The sequence below is a fragment of the Sphaeramia orbicularis genome, chromosome 19 (genome assembly GCF_902148855.1).
Source record: "Sphaeramia orbicularis chromosome 19, fSphaOr1.1, whole genome shotgun sequence".
Classification (NCBI taxonomy): domain Eukaryota; kingdom Metazoa; phylum Chordata; class Actinopteri; order Kurtiformes; family Apogonidae; genus Sphaeramia; species Sphaeramia orbicularis.
Window position 1 is genome coordinate 29,511,739 of NC_043975.1, and position 21,401 is coordinate 29,533,139.

General features: G+C 35.0%; 1 protein-coding gene across 1 annotated transcript in view; it reads right to left on the reverse strand.

Moving 5' to 3' along the window:
* Positions 1–21,401, reverse strand: part of gfra1b (gdnf family receptor alpha 1b) — a 107,523-nt gene that overhangs the window by 25,308 nt on the left and 60,814 nt on the right. The window contains exon 6 of the mRNA XM_030163223.1: positions 12,398–12,507. Coding sequence (XP_030019083.1) covers positions 12,398–12,507 — 110 coding nt within the window. The remainder of the gene's footprint in view (positions 1–12,397; positions 12,508–21,401) is intronic.

Consider the following 21,401-nt stretch of genomic DNA (forward strand, 5'->3'; position numbering starts at 1 on the left):
TTTCCATTATAAACAGTCTTTATGGACACTCCAACTATTTTTGAAATCTCCTTTGGTGTGACGAGTGCATTCAGCAAATCACACACTCTTTGACGTTTGTTTTCCTGATTACTCATATGGGCAAAAGTTTCTGAAAAGGTATGGATAATAGTGTTAGGTATGATTATGACATCAATATATGTTTGGTTTCAAAACAATTGACGTAGTGCCTGCTGAGAAAAAACAACTAAATGTTCATTGTAAATTTTGCTTCCCCACCCTGTACATAATGCAGTAATTGAATTCTACACAACAAAATGTTCATGGCAGTACAGTCATAAAAACAAACTCAACAATTCAACGATTTCCTTCAATAATTACAGGATATTTATCAATACAACATTATCCGTAAACAAACAGGCCTCATTGTCATTATTAACCTGTTTAACCCTGACCATATTTTCAGGGGAAAAACGCCTAAAAAGACATACCCAAAGTAAATGAAGAATTACTTCACAATAATAAGGTTCATATGGATGTTCTTGGTGTCTGTGGACATTTAGAGACCTCACAGAATCTATTCCCATTGTCTAAAATATTGTATCTATTACTAAGCCTGAGTAAACTGTAACAAACTAAAAGAGAAATTGGAATTTTTTATCCTCGCCTGTTTTTTTTCGGCTGGATTGACGATGATATGCATAAATTAATTGTTCGTGTCGGAGATTTTTAACCCTTTCATGCACACTGGTCACTAGAGTGGACAGTTATTCAAAGCTGTTCTCTTGTATATTCATGGGTTTTGTTGTTTTAGTTCCATATCAGCCCACACAGTGGACGCTTATGCATCATCCCATACACTGTAATTCATACCATTTGTGTAACTTTGCTGTTCTAGATAAACCTGATCTACAGTAACATGTCTGAGTATTGAAGGGGTGGGATTAAATAAATTATACTTCCTCCCACTCCTTTTCAAATGTGTAAATGAAGTCATGTAGATGTATGAGTTTTGTTTTTGTTTTTTTGTTTTCTTCCATCACCTCTTACTACCTGTTTTATTTTCAAAGACTAAATAAGATTACTTTGTCTTGTTGCATATTCGAAATAAACTAAACTAAAAAAAAAACTAACAAAAAAAATCAGTTGCTTCTTATTGTTACTAAACTGCACTTAACTTTTTTTTTTTTAACAAAAAAATTGTTTGGTTTTTTTTTGTTTTTTTTGCACATTATCTCCATGAAGTGAGTAATGACTAGTAATAGAGTTTGTTAAAATGTGAGAAAACAGCAGATTAGCCGCATTAAAAAGGTTTTTATTTCATAGTTTTCACACAATATATCAGTAAATCCGTGTTTCTTTTCTTCAGAAATTAAACGCATGGTGTCAAGCTGACATTTTTGGAACTCCATGAAAAATAGATTCATAAGAAAATTTTCAATCGCATTGTTTTTTTCATGCCTAAAGAGGAATAAAAATATTAAGGAAATAAATGTTGATTAAGGTTCTCATAATTCATGCATGAAAGGGTTAAGAAAACTGTTAATTGCAGTCTAATAACAATTAGCCATTGATTTAGACTCAACACGTTAGTGCAGATCAGGTTTATCAGGTTTATATAACAACTGTAAGTGTTCTATCTTTTACTTCATGTCAATTGATTATTATTTATGTTTTATTGATTATGTTTTAACTGTAATTGTGTGTTTTTAACCTGCCTCTTTTCCATTTTTGTAAAGCATGTGTATGAATTGTACTATATGAATAAATTTGCCTCATCTCATCATGCACTGTGTCGGCTGACATGGAACTAAAACAACAAAACCTATGAATACACTAGAGAACAGCTGGAGAATAGCTGCCCACTGGAGTGACCACTGTGCATAAAAGGGTTAATAGCGTATATTTCACCCCACAAAGATTAAAAATCATGTTTGAACATTAAAGTTTGCGCTAAAATACACTTTTGATGTACTTTTATTAACATTAGGGTCTGAACTTTGAGTAAAGTTGCAAAAAACATTCATTGTCCTGATTTATTATATTTTTATAGTAGATGAATATTAATATAATTTTTCGTACCGCGGGCAGGCTGATAGGGCTAAAGGGGTTTAAATACTATATCTCTCAAGAATCAACTCTTCATATCTTTTTTTAAACTGAATTATGTTTGATATTTGTTTTATCTCCACACACAATTCCACAGTTTTCCTCCACAGATGGTGATACAGAAACTTGAGCATGGCTGAAACACTTCATCTTAGCCAGTTTATTGTATATAGTATGTGATGTTTCTATGACACAAAAGGAAAACAAAATAAATACCAACAAACCAAAATAAAGAAATAAACAAGTGGTGCCAGGCACAACAAACCCCGCCCCTTGCACATATTGTAGCTTATTTTGGCATCGATCCAGCTGATGTCATCATGTCTATGCGTCTGCTGATGTCAGCATATGAGTTACCTCTATATAAGTGCCAAGTGTGAAGTAAATTGAAACAAAAGGAATGTTTTTATAGACATTTGGAATTCTGCCCATTATAAGTAAATGGGAGAAACAAAAGATTTTAAAAATTCATTAAAAAAAAAAAAGAATTTTAAACTAGTTTTTCCAAAATGTAATCACATCTATTCTTGGTCACTGGCAATCTATAAACCCAATTTGGAATGAATTCAACCAAAAGTTTTGCTGCTACAGACATTTGAAATTTTGCCCATTATGAGTAAATGGGGGAAAAAAAGGATTTAAAAAATTCATAATAAATTTGAACTTTGACCTACTGTTGCCAAAATGTAATTAGATCTATTGTGGGTACACAAGAGAACAGCTGGAGAATAGCTGCCCACTGGAGTGACCACTGTGCATGAAAGGGTTAATAGTGTATATTTCACCCCACACAGATTAAAAATCATGTTTGAACATTAAAGTTTGCGCTAAAATACACTTTTGATGTACTTTTATTAACATTAGGGTCTGAACTTTGAGTAAAGTTGCAAAAAACATTCATTGTCCTGATTTATTATATTTTTATAGTAGATGAATATTAATATAATTTTTCGTACTGCGGGCAGGCTGATAGGGCTAAAGGGGTTTAAATACTATATCTCTCAAGAATCAACTCTTCATATCTTTTTTTAAACTGAATTATGTTTGATATTTGTTTTATCTCCACACACAATTCCACAGTTTTCCTCCACAGATGGTGACACAGAAACTTTTTAACATAGTGCGTACTTTATGAATCTTTAAATTTAATTTTCCCCATAAATCATAGCCTTCCTCTCTTTCACAAAACATTTCTTGAATATTGCCCGGTAGTAAGTTATTCGTTGCTTTATACATTATTTGAATAGTTTTGAATTCCACAAGGTCAATCAGTTTTAAAGTTTTAGATTGTAAAAATAGTGGATTTGTGTGATCACAAAAACCAACATTGTGAACAATTCTTATTGCTCTTTTTTACAGTATAAAAAGTCTTTGTAATGAACTTGTGTATGTATATCCCCATACCTCCAAACAGTAACTTAAATAAGATAAGATCAACGAATTATACCGAATCTGAAGTGATTTTTGATCTAACATCCCCTTTGCTCTGGCCAGGACTGAGATGCTTCTGAATAATTTGTTTTGTTCATATTTTATGTGAGGTTTCCAGCAAATTTTATCATCAATTATCACTTCAAGAAACTTGTTTTGATTCACCCTTTCTATAACGACACCCTCTATTTGTACTTTTACCTCATTACTTGTTTTACATTTATTTACCAAAAATCATAATTTTTGTTTTACACAGATTTATTGACAACTTATTTTTGTCAAACCATAACTTTTTTTTTTTTTATAACTATTCATTGCTGTTTTATTTAGCTCTGAAGTGGTAAATTCCAAAAGTTGCTGTAAATCTTCTAATCAGCTCTGTTGTAAATGTTTGCTGCCGGGCCTGGGAAGAAAAACCAGTGGCGTCCATCCTTGACTACAGTGTCATGTTCCTGTAACTGAGTAAATCTATAACAATTTGTGGGGAGTTTAAGGTTGAATGGGTTCAGATTTATTAGCTGTGGAAGTACATGCAAATTTCAGTGTGTGGAGACAGAGATGAGTGGTTAAGCCACGGTGGGCCCATTAGAGGGTGTAACCTGTGTGTTGGAGGATATGAATGGTGTAGATTAAAATGTCTGCCTGGTGAGTTCGCACTTGGTCACTGTTGCCCTGTATTTAAATCTCATTACTAAAACTCAACGGGACATAATTTTTCTTTTCTACAAAATGAAGCTCGCTGATGGGGGGGAAACTAATTCTTTGTGCGCGGTGCTGTGGTGTGTGAACTGTAATGACATGCGGACCTCAGAGATTTGCAATTCATTACCTGTGGTCTTAGGTGTGTGGCTGTTGATTGGCTTTTGTAATCACATTAAGGGAGTATATATGTAGGTATTAAAACACCTCAAAGCTGTTGTATTACTTCTTGTGCAACCCCTTCATTTTCCTCATCAAGTAGAGGAGAAAAATACGACCGAAGTCTTCTGTTATATTCTATGATCTGGTACTTGTTCTGTGAATTCAAGTAAATACTGTAAAAACACAACACTTGAGTTAACCCTTTCATGCATGAATTATGAGAACCTTAATCAAGAGTGTTTTTGTTCCTCTTTAGGCATGAAAAAAAAAAAACAAAAAACAATGCGGTTGATTTTTTTTAATGAACCTATTTTTCACGGAGTTACAAAAATGTCCACTCACTTGGACACCATGTGTTAAATTTCTGAAGCAAAGAAACATATTTTTAAAAGCCATCATCATAAAGTGATATACTGTGTGAAAACTATGAAATAAAAAAAAAAACATTTTTAATGCAGCTAATCTGATGTTTTCTCACATTTTATCATACACTAATACTACACTGTAAAAAATGACTGTAGAATTAACACCAAAAAGTTGTAAAATTGCAACATAAAAAAACTGTAAGTGACAATACAATGCAAAGTTTATTTGAAAAGATTTGTGTGTTAACGATTGAATCAAATATAGCTGTAGTTTTTACAGGAAGAGTATGTGAACAAAACCAGATTTGTATGTAGGAATTATGTATTTGTATTGTTTTTAGAAAATAAAACTGTAAATTGAAAAACAATGTGGTTTCGTTAAAATTGCAAGATCATAATGTTGAAATAACAGCGTATTTGCTTTTTTATATAATACAGGGTGGGGAAGCAAAATTTACAATGAACATTTAGTTGTTTTTTCTCAGCAGGCACTACGTCAGTTGTTTTGAAACCAAACATATATTGATGTCATAATCATACCTAACACTATTATCCATACCTTTTCAGAAACTTTTGCCCATATGAGTAATCAGGAAAGCAAACGTCAAAGAGTGTGTGATTTGCTGAATGCACTCGTCACACTAAAGGAGATTTCAAAAATAGTTGGAGTGTCCATAAAGACTGTTTATAATGGAAAGAAGAGAATGACTATGAGCAAAACTATTACGAGAAAGTCTGGAAGATACTATTAAAGAAGAATGGGAGAAGTTGTCACCCGAATATTTGAGGAACACTTGCGCAAGTTTCAGGAAGCGTGTGAAGGCAGTTATTGAGAAAGAAGGAGGACACATAGAATAAAAACATTTTCTATTATGTACATTTTCTTGTGGCAAATAAATTCTCATGACTTTCAATAAACTAATTGGTCATACACTGTCTTTCAATCCCTGCCTCAAAATATTGTAAATTTTGCTTCCCCACCCTGTATATATAAAAAAGTTATCAAAAAGTAAACATTTAACAATGTAACATTTTAAACTTGTAAATGAATGGGTTGGTAGAGTTGGTAGAGCGGCTCGTCCAATAACCAAAAGGTTGGTGGTTCGAATCCTGGCTCTGACTGTCCATATGTTAAAGTGTCCATGGAAGACACTGAAGCCTAAATTGCTCCCAGTTGGACCTGGTGGCTTTGGAAAGAGCTTTGGACACCATGAAGGTGGAGAAAATGCACTAAATAAGTGCAATCCATTCACCATTTAAATCTACATGTTTAAAATGTTAAATCTACATGTTTAAAATGTTAAATCTACATGTTTAAAATGTTAAATCTACATGTTTAAAATGTTAAATCTACATGTTTAAAATGTTAAATCTGCATGTTTAAAATGTTAAATCTACATGTTTAAAATGTTAAATCTGCATGTTTAAAATGTTAAATCTGCATGTTTAAAATGTTAAATCTGCATGTTTAAAATGTTAAATCTACATGTTTAAAATGTTAAATCTACATGTTTAAAATGTTAAATCTACATGTTTAAAATGTTAAATCTACATGTTTAAAATGTTAAATCTGCATGTTTAAAATGTTAAATCTACATGTTTAAAATGTTAAATCTACATGTTTAAAATGTTAAATCTGCATGTTTAAAATGTTAAATCTACATGTTTAAAATGTTAAATCTACATGTTACTCCATAAATACGTTTACAGCTGGATGTGTTTTTTACAGTATTGTTCTGGAAACCACAGCTGCCAGTGTTTTTTCCATAAAAACAACAGGACTTTTTTTTAAAGTGTAGTTTTTACTCATTTCATGGAGATAATACATAAAAAACTTTTTTGTTTGAGAAAATTAAAAGTCGATTTACGCTCAAACATGTTAGTGCAGATCAGGTTTATCAAGAACAGCAAAGTTACAATCATGATCTGAATGTCAGTGTAGATGATGCATGAGTGTCCACTATGTTGGTTGATATCCTCATGAGATCCAGGAAAGTGAACATTTGTAGCTTTTTTTACATTAAACAGTCATCTTGATTGGAAACTGCATAATGCAACAGTTTTTCAGATACATTTCAAAAATTATTTTCATTTATTTAATTTTTAATGGAATGTCCTTTGCAATGAACTGCATTTTTTTTTTTTTTTTAGTAAAACTGGCAAATTTTTTCCCCCTACAGAGGACAAAAATGCATTGCTAGGTCTCAGGAGGACATGGAATTAAAACAACTAGACCCATGAATATACAAGAGAACAGCTGGAGAACAGGTGTCCACTGTAGTGACCACTATGCATGAAAGGGTTAATGAAACAACCTTTAATATAACGTATCTGCTACTGCCAACAGTGAAATTATATCTTACAGATTATTAAAAAAATGGGACATTGAACACTTTTTTAATACTATAGGGGCCACTTCATGTCACATTCTGGTGTCGCCTTCTCAACAGAAGTGAATGAAAAATCCAAAACTCACCTGCGCTGCAGAACTTCTTTAACCCATAAAGACCCAAATATCCACCAGTGACCAAAAGCATCTACTGATCTATAATGTTTAATAACTTCTGATCCACTCATCCTATCAATACATGTAAATAATTGGTGTAAAATACAGTTTATCATCTTTTCATGGTCATCAGATATGACCCATTTGGATGTTCAGAGGCTCCGTAGTTACCGTGGAAACACCGTCATCTTCTACAACATTGATTCACCAGTAAAACCCATGGAGTTGGATCAATGACAGTGGACGGACACACAGGGTTTATGTTCAGTTAACCCTAAAATCTCTCTAAATTATTGTTTAGTTTTATTTTTAAAAAAAAAAAAAAAAAAAAAAAAAAAAACATGCTTCTTGAATTCACTGAGGCATAGGATTGGTCCCATATTTAATGTTTGTGGAAATTACCAAAAATTGTGACTTGCCCATTAAAGGGTTAATGTAGATGGCTGAGTTTGTCCTCATTCAGAATATAAATAAAGCATGGCTGAAACACTTCAGCTTAGCCTATTTATTGTATATAGTATGTGATGTTTCTATGGGACAAAAGGAAAACAAAATAAATACCAACAAACCAAAATAAAAAAATAAACAAGTGGTGCCAGGCACAACAAACCCCGCCCCTCGCACGTATTGTTGCTTATTTTGGCATCGATCCAGCTGATGTCAGCATATCAATTACCTCTATATATGTGCCAAGTGTGAAGTAAATTGAAACAAAAGGAATGTTTTTATAGACATTTGGAATTCTGCCCATTATAAGTAAATGGGAGAAACAAAAGATTTTAAAAATTCATAAAAAAAAATAATAATTGAATTTTAAACTAGATTTTCCAAAATGTAATCACATCTATTTTTGGTCAGTGGCAATCTATAAACCCAATTTGGAATGAATTCAACCAACAGTTTTGCTGCTACAGACATTTGAAATTTTGCCCATTATAAGTAAATGGGGAAAAAAAAAAAAAAGATTTAAAAAATTCATAATCAATTTGAACTTTGACCTACTGTTGCCAAAATGTGATCAGATATATTGTGGGTCACTGGCAATATATAAGCCTAATCTGGTATGAATTCAACCAATAGGTTTTCTGCTAGAGCACAGGTGTCAAACATGCAGCCCGGGGGCCAAATCCGGTCCGCCAAAGGGTTCAATCCGGTCCCTGGGATGAATTTGTGAAATGCAAAAATCACACTTAAGATATTAACAATCAAGGATGTTGAACTCGTTTTAGTTGAGGTTCCACATACAGAACAATGTGATCTCAACTAAAATAATAGCATAATAACCTATAAATAATGAACTCCAAATGTTCTTAGTTTAATGTGAAAACCATAATATTACATTACACCTATAAATAATAAACTCCAAATTTTTCTCTTAGTTTTAGTGTAAAAACTTACATTAAATTCTGAAAATATGAACATTTACAAACTATTTTTTAACAATAAAATGTGGAAAAACCTGAACTTTTGAAAGTGAAATTTTGAGGTGTAATATTGTTAAAATTGCACTTATTTTTCTCCAAAAAAATAATTTTTTTCAGGTTTTTCCACATCATTTTGTTTGGATAGCACTGGTCTACAATTTTTTAGAAATCATTTGCTTCAGAGATTAAATGTGTTAAATGTTACGTATTTTGATAAGATTAATTGGAAAATAAATGACAAAAGTGCCGGTTTGCTGATGTTTTCAAGGTATATGATTAAGTGTTATTACACATATATATTGGTTTATGTACATTTATATAACAGTTTTATAAATCTTCCACTAAATAGAACCTGTAAAGTGAATGTATTCTAATGTGCAGACAATGTTTTGAAGTAGATCTTGTAGCTCTGAGACAAATATTCCTTTTGAGTCAAACCCATTTTCTCGTTAATTCTTGAATTTCACATTTTGACCCAAGGCTGTATCTTGGAAAGTTCAGCCAACCAGCATTTTTTTACTTGATTTTTCTTTATCAGTGACTCTCATGTGGTAAAATTTCACTACTTTTTTTTCTGGAAGCATTTTCCTTGTAGACCAGTGTAGTTTGTAAATGTACATATTTTCATAATTTAATTTTGACTGCAGTAAAACAAAAAGAAAAAAAATTGGAGTCATCATTATTTACAGGTTATTATGCTTCTGTTTTACTGGTCTGGCTCACTTGAAATCAGTTTGGGCTGAATGTGGCCCCTGAACTAAAATGAGTTTGACACACCTGTGCTAGAGTGTTAATAAAGTGTAGACGTCAGCATATCAATTGTCTATATATGCGCCAAGTTTGAAGTAAATTGAAACAAAATTTATTTTTTTATAGACATTTGAAATTTCACCCATTATAAGTAAATGGGAGAAGAAAAAAGATTTTAAAAATTCATAAAAATTGGAAAATGTTACAACATGCATTCTGGGTCAGTGGCAATCTATGAACTCAATTTGGTATGAATTCAACCAGTAGTTTTGCTGCTAGAGTGTTAACAAACAAAGAAACAAACTAAACCAAAAACAGTACCCCTTGCCTCCCCTTCAGGTGGTGGGGGGTGCTAAAGATATAGGTACAGGGTGACAAAAAAACGGGAACTTTTTAACAATCCAATAAAACCAAGAGTGATGGAAGAAAAATATTGTATTCATAGTAATTGAAACCTTAAACCATACCATTTAAGAAACAATGATGGAATTTTCATTTTTTAAAAATTACTTCCTGTAGATGGCGTCCTCCTGTACGAATGCATTCTTGAAATCTGCTGTTGAGATTCCTCATTGACCGCTGCAACATCTCAGCTGGGATACTGTGAATTTCATCCTGAATTCTCTGTTTTAACTCATCCAGAGTTCTTGGTCGAGTCGTGTACACTTTACTCTTGAGATAGCCCCACAAGAAAAAATCACAAACGGACAAATCTGGCGATCTAGGGGGCCAGGGAACGTTACCGAATCTTGAGATCACACGGTTACCGAACAATTCTCGCACAGCCGCCAATGGTTACTAAAATGGGGGTGTGTTTACTTGCTCAAGGTCACTGTCTCGCAGTGCTGCCGCTTGCTCATGTCTGCCAATACGCAATTCAAAAATTCCCGTTTTTTTGGGTAGTAACCATTGGCGGCTGTACGAGATTTGTTCGGTAACCGTGTGATCTCAAGATTCGGTAATGTTCCCTGGCATGGTTTAAGGTTTCAATTACTATGAATAAAATATTTTTCTTCCATCACTCTTGGTTTTATTGGATTGTTAAACAGGAATGTAGGACGTTTCGGACTTGGACGTTTCGGCCTAGGACGTTCCGGACTAGGATGTTTCGGACTGCACTTTTTGCAGTCCCTAACCCTAACCCTAACCCTCGAAAGGCCGAAACGTCCTAGGCTGAAACGTCCGTGTCCGAAACGTCCGTCCACCGTTAAAAAGTTCCCGTTTTTTTGTGTCACCCTGTACCCTGGTCACCCTGTACTTGTACAGGGTGACCATAGTAACCATTGGTGGCTGTGCGAGAATTGTTCGGTAACTGTGTGATCTCAAGATTTGGTAATGTTCCCTGGCAATGGTTACTAAAATGGGGGTGTGTTTACTTGCTCAAGGTCACTGTCTCGCAGTGCTGCCGCTTGCTCATGTCTGCCAATACGCAATTCAAAAATTCCCGTTTTTTTGGGTAGTAACCATTGGCGGCTGTACGAGATTTGTTCGGTAACCGTGTGATCTCAAGATTCGGTAATGTTCCCTGGCATGGTTTAAGGTTTCAATTACTATGAATAAAATATTTTTCTTCCATCACTCTTGGTTTTATTGGATTGTTAAACAGGAATGTAGGACGTTTCGGACTTGGACGTTTCGGCCTAGGACGTTCCGGACTAGGATGTTTCGGACTGCACTTTTTGCAGTCCCTAACCCTAACCCTAACCCTCGAAAGGCCGAAACGTCCTAGGCTGAAACGTCCGTGTCCGAAACGTCCGTCCACCGTTAAAAAGTTCCCGTTTTTTTGTGTCACCCTGTACCAGCCCAGACTTGTACAACCAGTATCTGTCGCTGCCTTTGCTGATGGACATTTTTCAGAGCAGAGTCTTTGGTTTGTTACAGCAAGAAAATCACAGGCATTAGTGAACAGAGCCATGATTAGATTAATCATGGCTCTGTTCCATTTAAGTGTCTCAGAAAGCTGTTCCAGAGAACCATCATGTGCACAGCCAAGGCCCTAAAACTGATGCACCTAAATGGAACACAGCCATTTTAATAAGAACAATTACACCTGGGTGGTTTATGGCTTTACACAACAAAATATCTGCTGCGAAAAAGGTTCTGTACAAAGTCGGCAACAAAAAGACGTTCATGTAAGACACAGGTGTCAAACATGCGGCCCGGGGGCCAAATCCGGCCCGCCAAAGGGTCCAGTCTGGCCCTTGGGATGAATTTGTGAAATGCAAAAATTACACTAAGATATTAACAATCCTTCTATTTCAGGTTCCACATTCAGACCAATTCAATCTCAAGTGGGTCAGATCAGTAACATACTATCATAATAACATATAAATTATGACAACTCCAAATTTTTCTCCTTGTAAATGTAAATATTTTCATGTATTTGCACTAAAACAAAGATTAATTTAGCAAAAAATGTGATTAACCTGAAAAATCTGAACAACCTGAAATGTCTTAAGACAAGTAAGTACAATTTTAACAATATTCTGCCTGTTATTAAATGTTTTGTGAATTTGTACATCCACTGTGATGTTTAAGTTATAATGTACATGTGTAAACTGAGGCAGAATATTGTTAAAATTACATTTATTTTTTCAGTTTGTTCATGTTATTCACATCTTTTGAAAGGATAGTTTGTAGATGTAAACCTTTTCATAATGTAAATTTACTTTTTTCACTCTAAAACATAGAGAAAAGTTTGGAGTTGACATATAATAACATAATAATATATAAATTTTACTGGTTCGGCCCACTTCAGATCAAATTTAGTTGAATGTGGCCCCTGAACCAAAATGAGTTTGACACCCCTGATGTAAGAGTTGTTTGTTTCATTTTCTTATAAGCTTCATTCTGCTTTATTTACCTTCCTTGCATATGTACAGATTCACCGTCAGTTGTTCAGCATTTGATTGACAGTAACCAGTCCAGCCACAAAATTGTAACATTAGATAATAAAAATAAGAATCACTCACCGATCAAACCTGAATAAGACAGCAGACAGTCAGCGTAGTTCTCCCTCAGACAACCTGATATGGAACGCACTTCTGGCTGACAGTTACTGATAAAGTCCGCTAACCTCGACCTATAGAGAAAACAGATTAGAAAATACATAAAATCACATATGTTTGTTTTCTTTGGGGTGGGGAAGCAAAATTTACAATGAACATTTAGTTGTTTTTTCTCAGCAGGCACTACGTCAGTTGTTTTGAAACCAAACATATATTGATGTCATAATCATACCTAACACTATTATCCATACCTTTTCAGAAACTTTTGCCCATATGAGTAATCAGGAAAGCAAACGTCAAAGAGTGTGTGATTTGCTGAATGCACTCGTCACACCAAAGGAGATTTCAAAAATAGTTGGAGTGTCCATAAAGACTGTTTATAATGGAAAGAAGAGAATGACTATGAGCAAAACTATTACCAGAAAGTCTGGAATATATAGAATTATATTTGTGCCAGTTTCTTGAGCAAGCAACGATAGATTCTGAGCACACAATTAGAGATTTTGAGCACATAAAAATATATTTTGCGAGCACATTAATTATATTTCAAAAAGAAATTACGCTTGAGCAAACAAAAATCTATTTTGTGCTCCATAAATGCGTTTGCGTGTTAGTTTTACTCATAACGTTCTCTCACAAATTCTTTCCATGGCGCACAAACAGACCGCTGCGCTCGCTCACTTTCCCCTTCCCTCTCTCGCTCAACCTCCCTCTCCCTGCGCGCTCAGGTTGTCGTGTCCACACGCTCAACTTGACACACATGTTACAATTGTGCCACAAAACCAACCAATCGGAGAGCTTGCGGAAGTACACTCTGATTGGCTGTTCGCTCTCCAGTTAGCTTGCTAGTTATATTTACCCGAAAAAAAAGCGCTCGATGAGACAGACACAGATCGGAAGAGGAGGAATTGATTCTACACAAACTTCGGTAAGCATTTATTATTATTATGATTATTGTCTCATGTCATACCACTACTTTGGTTAGTTTTTGTACTATAGTGTCGTAACGTTAGGACTGCGTTGTCTGGGTTTACATTATATCTATTTATTTGTATAAGTTTGTGTAGAATCAATTCCTCCTCTTCCGGTCAGTGTCTGTCTCATCGAGCACTTTTTTTTTTCGGGTAAATGTAACTAGCAAGCTAATTGGAGAGTGAACAGCCAATCAGAGTGTACTTCCACAAGCTCTCCAATTGGTTGGTTTTGTGGCACAATTGCAACGTGTGTGTCAAGTTGAGCGTGCGGACACGACAACCTGAACGCGCAGGGAGAGGGAGGTTGAGCGAGAGAGGGAAGGGGAAAGTGAGCGAGCGCAGCGGTCTGTTTGTGCGCCATGGAAAGAATTTGTGAGAGAACGTTATGAGTAAAACTAACATGCAAACGCATTTATGGAGCACAAAATCAATTTTTGTTTGCTCGAGCGTAATTTCTTTTTGAAATATAATTGATGTGCTCCCAAAATATATTTTTATGTGCTCAAAATCTCTAATTGTGTGCTCAGAATCTATCGTTGCTCGCTCAAGAAACTGGCACAAATATAATTCCATAGCTACTATTAAGTTGTCACCCGAATATTTAAGGAACACTTGCACAAGTTTCAGGAAGCGTGTGAAGGCAGTTATTGAGAAAGAAGGAGGACACATAGAATAAAAACATTTTCTATTATGTCAATTTTATTGTGGCAAATAAATTCTCATGACTTTCAATAAACTAATTGGTCATACACTGTCTTTCAATCCCTGCCTCAAAATATTGTAAATTTTGCTTCCCCACCCTGTACAATTAATATGAACACTTTGCATGTTTTAACAGTGTGTCTAAGTATGGGTTCTTGACTGCTGAGGATATTTTCTAATATTTGTCTGCAGAAATAAACCAGTTAATTGATTCAACAGTTTAATCTCTGCTGACAGGACCATTAACAAACTATAAATATTGGCAGAACTCAGCTCTGATATTGGCCTAATGGCTAATATTTGGCTTCTCAACTGGAACTAGAAGCACTCGGAGAGCGCAGACCTCCACCAAGGCTGATCAGTGGCCCCCCCCTCCGTGGGCCCCCCCACCCCCGATCACCACCAAAATTTAATCATTTCTTCCTTATCCCATTTCCAACAAACCCTGAAAATTTCATCCAAATCTGTCCATAACTTTTTGAGTTATGTTGCACACTAACGGACAGACAAACAAAAAAACAAACAAACCCTGGCAAAAACATAACCTCCTTGGCGGAGGTAATTACTGACACTGATAGAAAATAATAGCACAATAAGTAAAAGAGCATCAATTTTGACAGTTAATTTGATTTTTACTTCCAGTTTTCATTGATTCTGATTCAGCCAATTAATCAATGATCAGCTCATTCCTTCTCCAAACTGTTATTGTAACAGTCTTTAAGAATCCAACAACTCAACCTCTATAGTTTATCATCATCGTAATGCAAAAACATAACGTGCTGCACACTTTTAAAACCCCTCGGCCAAATATAGGGTTAGATTGTGTTGAAAGTTACTGCCCTATAAGTTAGATTGAATTGTCTTTGAGTTAAACTTATTACATACATATTTATATTTGAAAGTACTCAGATATTATAACTGCACAAAGGTGTTTCAAGCAAACATATCATCCCAACAAACCTATGAAAATATTTTTGGCTTTGTCTGTTGCCACAGTACTGTAGCACAACATATGGGTTTGTCTATTGCCACAGACCAATCAAATGTTAGTATTTGTACTAGAGCCAATCACAGATACTGTTCCATGAACTCATTATCCTCTTGTTACCACAGTACAGGAGGTCCTCGGGTTACGCGGTACTCGACCTACGCTGTTTCGACTTTACGACGCCTGAGTCTCGTCTGCAGAGGATCCCAATATGGAATGATTTTCGAAAGCTTCAAGGGGAGTGATGGACAGTGTACGGTGCTACTGTGAGATCTGGGAGGAAAAGAGGAAGATTTCCTTCCAGATGGACATCTCCAAGTACTTCACCAAGGTGGAGAGGCCAGTAGAACCCGTACCGTCAACGTTTACAGAAGATCCTGCACCTGCTACCCCTCCAGATAATCCGGATTCCCCAGCAGCAGCTCTCACAGCCTCCCTTCCTTCTTCTCCAGCCACCTAGTATTAGGTATTTAGGGGGTATTAAAGGGTTAATTCCGACTTACGCGGAAATTCGGGTTACGTCGCCAGCGTAGGAACGGAACTCGTTCGTAACCCGAGGACCTCCTGTACTGTGGTGATATATAAAGTATACTTCGGTTTATTCTTTTGTGCATTTTGCTACCACAGTACAGTGGCAGTTGATGGAAGAAATGACAAATTGGTGATAGTATATAGCAGGGGTGTCAAACATGCGGTCCGGGGGCCAAATACGGCCCACCAAAAGTTCCAATCTGGCCTGCAGGATGAATTTGTGAAATGCAAAAATTACACTTAAGATGATCTCAGAAAATTTTGGTTTAGGTTCCACATACAGACTGGGAAAAATATCATAATAACCTATAAATTCTTAAAGCTCCAATTTTTTTTCGTTTTGTAAATGTAAATTTTTCATTTAATTTTCCTGTATTTACACTAAAACAACCTATAATATCACAGAAAATGTAAATATCCTGAACAAATATTAAAAAAACCCTGAAATGTCTTAAGAAATGTAAGCGTAATTTTAATAATATTCTGCCTGTTACTGAATACTTTGCGTATTTTTAGATCCCCTGCGATCTGTAAGTTGTAATGAGCATGATGTCAATGATAAACTGAGGCAGAATATTGTTAAAATTGCACTCATTTTTCTTAACAAATTTTAGGTTGTTCATGTAATTCGCATTGTTTTAAAGGGCAGTTTGTAGATGTAAACTTTTTCATCATGTAAGGAAAGTTTGGAGTTGACATTATTTATATATAAATTATGTTATTATTTTACTGGTTTGGCCCACTTCAGACCAAATTTGGCTGAATTTGGCCCCTGAACTTAAATGAGTTTAACACCCATGGTATATAGTATAGAATAGGACTTATTGTTCTAAATGCTCTATATGTTGTTTAATGGTGTTTTTTGCTCTGGAGGCTGGAGAAGGTGGGCGGAGCTACATGTTCGATGCAGCAGTGTGTTGTGTGACTATAGTTCTGTGTCAGTGCTGTGGTTCGAATTCTGCACTCTGAACGTTGACCCAGTGGCTGATTTATATCATTATAATAGTGCACCCTCCCACCCCGTTTGAAAATTTTTAGAAAAAAAAAAGAAAAAGGAAATGCTACTCCGACTAGGAATTAAACCCAAATCTTGTGTGTCTGATACATTACCGAGTCCAGCTAAATTTCTGATGTGACTCAGGTTGACCTATTCGCTATATGATTGCCTTGGTACTTTTCAGGATGTTACGTTACCAGTCTAGACGTGATATAATGAGGGCGCTGATTGGTTCTGTGGTAATAGACAAACCGATGTTTCGTGCCACAGTACTGTGTCAAGAGCCACTTCGAAATATTTTTGTGAGCATGCAAAACATTTTAATACCTAATACAATGAACTGTAGATCCAGAAATAGGTCCTTGTGATTCAAATGTTGCCCTTGCTATAAGTGTCTTAAGTTGCTGGAAACCAAGCAACTCACAATTTAGCACTGCTGGAGTTAATTATGCTTTCAATATATAATATAAAATGTGGAATGATTAATTTTCTTCTCTTATACTAAAACCAATATAACTGTTAAATTACTGAAGAAAAAAGTTTATTTATTTTGATTTTATTTTATTTTCACATAGTAAAAAACATAGGTATAAATATATGCTGGTTAAAAATTGTGATGGATGGTTACCAGAAACCACAAAAAAAAAAAAATTGCAACTTCCAGATTTCTCAGATTATTTGCAACTGCAATTAAAAATATAGAAAAATATATGCAAGCTGCACAAAAATACATTTCTTATTTTCAGGGTGTTATGACATCAACACTAATATTTTATGTTCAATGTTTGTGATGTGTAAAAGCTCACGTGATGTCACCTGGTAGTTTTTTTTTTTTTTTTTTTTTTTTGTATAGGCATGTCTCCATTTGATGCCATTTGACCTTGAAAAAGTAAGTCAAGGTCACCTGTTTTCATTAGACTTGTGCTCCATGCCCAGATGCATCCACAGTATAGATTTGGTGCAGATCAAGGTTATTATCATTAACGGAAACTAACGAAATGACGAAAACTAGAATTGTAAAAACATTTTCGTTAAGTGAAATAAATAAAAATTATAATTAAAAGAAAAAAACGATAACGAACAGAAACTGTATTATGTTTACAAAACTAACTAAAACGTATAAAAATTCTGGATAAAATTCCCTTAGTTTTTCTCTTTGTTAATGTCGGATTGATATGAAATCAATTTCTTTCCCTCAAGCAATTTTAGCTGCTGGCACCGTTTGATATTTAACGGTCCGTCACTTCTTGTCACTTGTGGTTTAGAGTCGTCTTCTCATCCCCACTCTACGTGAAAACATGCAGACTAAAGTTGGGAGAAAACAGCAGAGTCCTGTCTGGGATTTATGTGAATACGACAGAGAAGAAGAGAAAAGATATAAAAAAAAAAAAAACTAAACTAAAACTAAGCATTTAGAAAATAACAAAAACTAATAAAAACTAGCAAACCTGCTCTAAAAATGAATTAAAACTAACTGAATTAGAGAAAAACAAGTCAAAACTAAATAAAACTAAACTATAAGGAAAAATCCAAAACTATTAGAACCTTGGTGCAGTTATTTCAATGCATTCTTCAGATAATGCAATTACATCCTTGAATGGACAGACAGATGGACGGACAAACAGAGGACAAAATAATTACAATACCCCTCTGGCTAGAGTTTGCCGAGGGGAAAAAAACAACAAAAAAAAAAAAAGAACTGCAAGTACATTAAACTGTGCAAACCTCCTTGGCAATTTTCTGCTGTGTACATTATGTTTGTACAGTTTGTACTCTCGACCAAAGCACTAGTTATTAACTCCAAATATAGACCACTGAGTGCGCTGCTGTATGCTCTCCTGTTACAGGTTATTTCAACTTCCAAGAAAATAGGTGCCTTGGTTTTTCAATGCAAAGACATGAAAAAAAAACAAAGATAATGGCTATGTATTGTATGTGTTCTTCTGAACTCAAGACAAAAATCTAAGGATTGTGATTTCAGATCTGTATACCACAGGGGTGTTAACTTATTTTCTTTCAGGGACCACACTCAGTGGGTATAAAAGCTGATAATTAACTTCAAATTTGGATTTTTATTTTAGTGGTATTTAGGGATGTCCGATATTGGCTTTTTTGCCAAAAACCGATATGCTGATATTGTCAAATGCTTAATTTCCGATTCCGATATCTACCGATACCGCTATATGTGGGATATTAAACTAATTTTAGGTAACATCACATATCTCCTGTCATGGAATTAACACATCATGCCTCATTTTATTGTGATGCCCCATTGGATGCATTCTCAAATGCTACAAGGCTTTCAAAATGTAAACACTGTCTGTGCAAAGAATACATACTTCAACTTAAGTTGTGGAAAAAATGCCATATTTATTTATTTTCTCTCCCTCCCTCCATGAGTCTATTACAGTGTGGCAACTCTACTGTACAATTTTGAAAACTGCACATTTCTTTCAGCTACAAACAATGCTTCATTTACGCCTCAGTAAATGCCAGCGAAATCAAGGCATTATTTTATCGGTTTTAATGATAGGCAAAAAAACTGATAACGATATTCACCAATATTACATTTTTATGCCAATATCGGGCCGATATTATTGGACATCCCTAATGGTATTATTCTGTTAGTATCCAAACAAAAAAAAAAAAAATTTCTGGTGAAAAATAAATTCGGTTTTAACAATCTTTTGAACTCAACTTATCATTTTTACATGTGCATTACAGATCGGATCTACAAATGCACAAAACATTTAGAAACAGACAGAATATTGTAAAAAAAAAAAAAAAAAAATTGCACTTCATGTCTTTAGATTTTGCGGGTTGTTCACATTTGTTCAGGTTATTCTCATTGTCATTTTATTGTAAAGGATAGTATGTTAATATAAATATTTTCATAATTAATGTTATTTTTTTGCACTAAAATGAAGAAAAATTTGGAGTTGTCATTATTTATAAGCATAATATAATGTCATATTATTTCTTATACATGATATCAAAAAGACAATTTGGAGTCATTATTTATAGATTATTATGCTATTATTACCTACGCCAGGAGGTATTGTGATCACTTTGCTTTGTGTGTTGGTTTGCGTGTTTGTTTGCATGTTTGTTTGTTTGTTAGCAGGATAACTCAAAAAGTTATGGATGGATTTTCATGAAATTTTCAGGAAATGTTGATACTGGCACAAGGAAGAAATGATAAAATTTTGGTGGAGATCGGGGTGGGGGTGGGGGTGGGGTGGGGGGTGCAGATCTGTCTTGGCGGAGGTCTGTGCTCTCTGAGTGCTTTTCTGATTTTTTTTACTTTCAATCACATTGGTCTGTATGTGACCCCTGAACTAAAACTACTTCAACATCCTTGACTGTTAATATCTTCAGTGTAATTTTTGCAGTTTGCAAACAAGTGGTACCAGGCACAGCAAACCCCGCCCCTCACATGTATGTAATTTATTTTGGCACCGATCCAGCTGATGTCATCATGTCTATGCGTGTGCCGATGTCAGCATATCAGTTGCCTCTATATATGAGCCAAGTTTGAAGTAAATTTAAACAAAATGTATGTTTTTATAGACATTTGAAATTTCGCCCATTATAAGTAAATGGGAGAAAAAAAAGATTTTAAAAATTCATTAAAAATTTGAACTTTGACCTACTTTTTCCAAAATGTAATGACATCTATTCTGGGTCCCTGGCAGTCTCTAAACCCAGTTTGGTATGAATTCAACCAATAGTTTTGCTGCTACAGATATTTGAAATTTCGTCCATTATAAGTAAAGGGGGAATGAATGAATGAATGAATGAATGAATGTTTTTATTATTGTGTCTTGCATAAAGAACATGCCCAGCCCTTACATGTGCTTATAAGACACCAAAAATACAAACCAAATTTCAAATACCAGACAATAGGCAGAATAGATACGAACAAAACAAAATACTGACCTATTTAAACAAACACATCTGCCGCTTTTTCCAGGCTTTACAAACAAATAATGCTAATTTATATACATTTGACCTAAATAACCATTTCATCTTGTCATCATCAGTGCTCCAGAACATATCAGGATTTCGTATAAACATGTCATCAGACAAAGGGGCTCTCAGTTCATCATATAGAGGACAATACAAAAGAAGATGTCATTCATTTTCCACTTGCCCCAAATCACACAGTCCACAAAGCCTGTTTTCTTCTGGGGTTTGGGTGAATCTACTAGTTTCTATGGCCTAGGGAAGGATTCCTGTTCGCAACTGAGCACCTAGGGACCTTTGGTTCCAGGTCAAATTTGCGCTGACATAAAACTCTGTTCTATATGTGTTTTTTAGTTGAATGTATGTCCGCAGCTTCGGTTTAGTCAGGATCCCATTCACCCATTTTTCGTCAAAAGCAGACATTAGGTTAGCTCTGATCTTGTTAATGCTACATGAAAGGTTGTTGTGAAATATATATTGAAGTTGTGCTTCTGCAAAGACAGATCTGACCTCTGCCACCCAAGGGGACCTGGTCTTACCCCAGCCAAACACTTTTTACCTCCGCCAAGGAGGTTATGTTTTTGCCAGGGTTTGTTTGTCTGTCTGTCTGTTTGTCTGTCCGTTAGTGTGCAACATAACTCAAAAAGTTATGGACAGATTTGGATGAAATTTTCAGGGTTTGTTGGAAATGGGATAAGGAAGAAATGATTAAATTTTAGTGGTGATCGGGGGTGGGGGGGCCCACGGGGTGGGGGTGGGGGGTGGGGGGCGCAGACCAGAAAATTTCATCAAAATCTGTCCATAACTTTT